Source organism: Cotesia glomerata, unplaced genomic scaffold, assembly GCF_020080835.1.
Source record: "Cotesia glomerata isolate CgM1 unplaced genomic scaffold, MPM_Cglom_v2.3 scaffold_824, whole genome shotgun sequence".
NCBI classification, from domain to species: Eukaryota; Metazoa; Arthropoda; class Insecta; order Hymenoptera; family Braconidae; genus Cotesia; species Cotesia glomerata.
In genome coordinates this window covers 1-3,056 of record NW_025404484.1, presented here as the reverse complement: position 1 = coordinate 3,056, position 3,056 = coordinate 1, and the positions used below count along the sequence as shown (strand labels likewise).

At 34.8% G+C, this 3,056-nt stretch overlaps 1 protein-coding gene across 1 annotated transcript; it reads right to left on the bottom strand.

The window, feature by feature from the left end:
• Positions 1-812: 812 nt before the first annotated feature.
• On the bottom strand, positions 813-1,966 carry LOC123274849 (synaptotagmin-7-like; the record flags this gene model as incomplete). The annotated part of the gene is made up of 3 exons (XM_044742606.1): positions 813-860; positions 1,478-1,690; positions 1,759-1,966. Coding segments are annotated over 3 exons (435 nt in total), but the record flags the coding sequence as incomplete, so codon positions are not given.
• Between the last annotated feature and the right edge of the window lie 1,090 nt (positions 1,967-3,056).

Below are 3,056 nucleotides of genomic sequence, written 5' to 3'. Positions count from 1 at the left end.
TAATAGAATATTTCTACATCTCTTACAGAAGATTCCTTCCAAATTTGGAGTCGATAGGAGCTATAGTTTAAAAACGGGAATTTTTCATTGTTAATGCCCCCGCACCCCCCTTGTAGGTGGAATTTCGTGAAATCCGTTCTTAGCTGACCTCTACCCAGCGAAAGGAATATTCCTACTAAATTTCGAGTCTCTAGGTCTTATAATTCCAGAGATATCGTGATGAGTGACTATATCTGTAGAAAGTCCTATATATATATATGTATCCTAAAAGTAACGGACGCCATTGTAGCATCTGATAAACAAAATAATTCTGAGACGAAAAGTCCTTAGCCATTTTTTAATCAGACACATAGATAATTAATTATTAATTAAAATAACGTCCTTTTATGCGTTAGAGAGAGAGCACTAGTGTCAAGTCAAGTGCGTTCCAACGAAGATGCTTGCACGTGTGAATGTGTAAGTAAATATGTGTGACTACGTTAGCTATAGAAACTAGTTAGTCATACAGTTAGTTATGTCTTTGTTTGGCACATATTTTACTGGACACTGGCGCTCTCTCTCTCTAACAAATGAAGAGACGTTATTTTCAATTAATAATTAATTATCTATGCGGTTAATTGAAAAAAGGCTAAGGATTTTTCGTCTCAGAATTATTTTTTTCATCAGATGCTACAATGGCGTCCGTGACTTTTGGGACACCCTGTATATATATATATATATATATATATATATATATATATATATATATATACTCTGCTATATATAGATTAAAATAAAATATATAATCAACGTGAATATATTAATCATACTAACTTTTATAAGTTGGAGGCCCTCTTCTTCATTCAACTAACTAACAAATACTAAACAAAACACAATCGATTAAATGACAGACAGATTCTTTTTTGTTTTTAAACAAAAGATAGCGTAAATACATGACATCTTTACATAACTTATGAAAGATGAATAATTCTTAAGTAAAAGATAGTAGCGTAAATAAATGCCATATTTTCATAACCAAGAAATGAATTAACAAAACCGTTGCTATAGACAATAATTCATGTCATAACCTTGTGGATGCATGGGTAGATGCGTGGGAGTGCGTAGGTGGATGTGTGGGAGTGCGTGGGTGGATGCGTGGGGGGGGGTGTGGAAACGCGTTCATAAGCATTGAAGTGACGTTAGACATTTTGCCGATCTTTATGCGCTCGAATATGAAGAAGAAGTGATGTTCATTTGTTTTAGTAGCAGAATCAAATGACTATCCACATAAATTTGAAAAAAAATGGTAAAAGGTTGATGGAATTCGAAAAATGAATAGCCTAAATCCTTCTATAATTAATTCCGCGTCGAATGGTCATGGTCTCATGCCGATCTGTCCAGTAGTTTTTAAGCTTATCGGTAACAAAAAAAAGGTGCTTATATATATATGGGATAACAATTTTATGTAGCAAAGGTATATAGATTAACTTTAGTATACCTGCCAGTTGTATCCGGCCAATCAGTTCGTTTCGGCCGATATTATCGAAATCCATTACCATTACATCTAATGAGCATTCTCTGATTTTTTCCCAAGGTACATTAAACGAAAATGCTTCGTTAAAAACGGGGTTGAGAGTACATTTGAAAATCGGTGTTTTTCGCTTTTCAATCCTTTTGTCACCAAATTGTAACCAAACTTTTACGTAAGGATCTAAGAATTAAAAAAAAAAAATTTCAAGGTAATATTGTCTAAATTTAATAATTATGACATAAACTTACCAGATTTTCCATTAATGTCTTTTGCTTTCAGATTTCTCGCTTTAAGTAACGTCAATGTTAAAATAGAATTACTAGGATGATAGCAAAGGGAACAAAGCAGTTCACCACATTTGTCTTTTGCGGGAGGCTTTAATGCCTTCCAAAACGATGGTTTCTCAGAAAAATCAACCTGTAAGCAATAGTTGATTTTAATAAATGATATTTTGAACTTATATTTTATTCGTATTAAGCACTGTTACTTTTTAATGATATTTACGAGTCATTTCAACTAAAAAAATTAGAAAAACGGTTCACTCTAAAGACCATCCCTGCAACTTCCCGCTAATTCCATTCCTGGGCGCTTAAAATTGTACTTATGACATTTTTAAGATTTTTGAGCTCAAAATATAATTTATGTGATATTATAAGCTCGCTGAGTTCAAAGATATAATATTTCTATGCATTTGAGCTCTCCCAGCTCAAAAGTCTGATAGAAGTTTAATAGAACACTATTTTTGGAATTTTCAAACCGCAATCTTTTGAATGGATCAACCAATTTTCACGCGGTTGGCGGCATTCGACGCAGTCTTATCATCCTCATAAGTTATTTTCAGGTTTTTATTGATCGAACCAAAAATTTCGGAGTAAGCACGAAAAAACACTTTTTTCGGTTTTCTTTCGTTCACGATATCTCTTGAACGAATCAACCGGTTTCGACCAGCTTGATGGCGATCGACGTGGTTTTTCAAGCTTAAGGCGGATTAGTTTTTGAAGTTGATCGATAAAGCCGTTCAATTTAAATTAAAATTAAACGGCTTAAAATTAAATTTAGTTTTAAAAGTTATTCCAAAAAAACCACTTTCAAAAAAAATTTGTTTCTTATTATTTTAGATTTTTCAAAATTTCTACAAATCTATCGATCCGAATCGGTTCAAATTCACAGTAAATCTAAGTTTGAGGGAACTCTTGAGAACGCCGTTTAGTAGATTCCGATCGGTTTAGTCGTTCAAAAGTTATAAGCAAGTCACACACACACACACACACACACACACACACACACACACACACACACACACACACACACACACACCCGGGGCAGAAGAGATACTGCTACCGGGCGCGTCTCCCCGAGCGGATGGGAGAACGCTCGCTGTCCTTGGATGACACTTAATCTCTTAGTTGATGAGGTACAGCGGGTAGGAGCCAAGCAAAATAACCAAACAAAATAAGCTCCCGTGGACAAACTCCCCTTTAATGGGTTGGTCATTGCCACTAACTGACCTAGCAAGACGATTGGTTCCTACTGTAACTCACTGAAG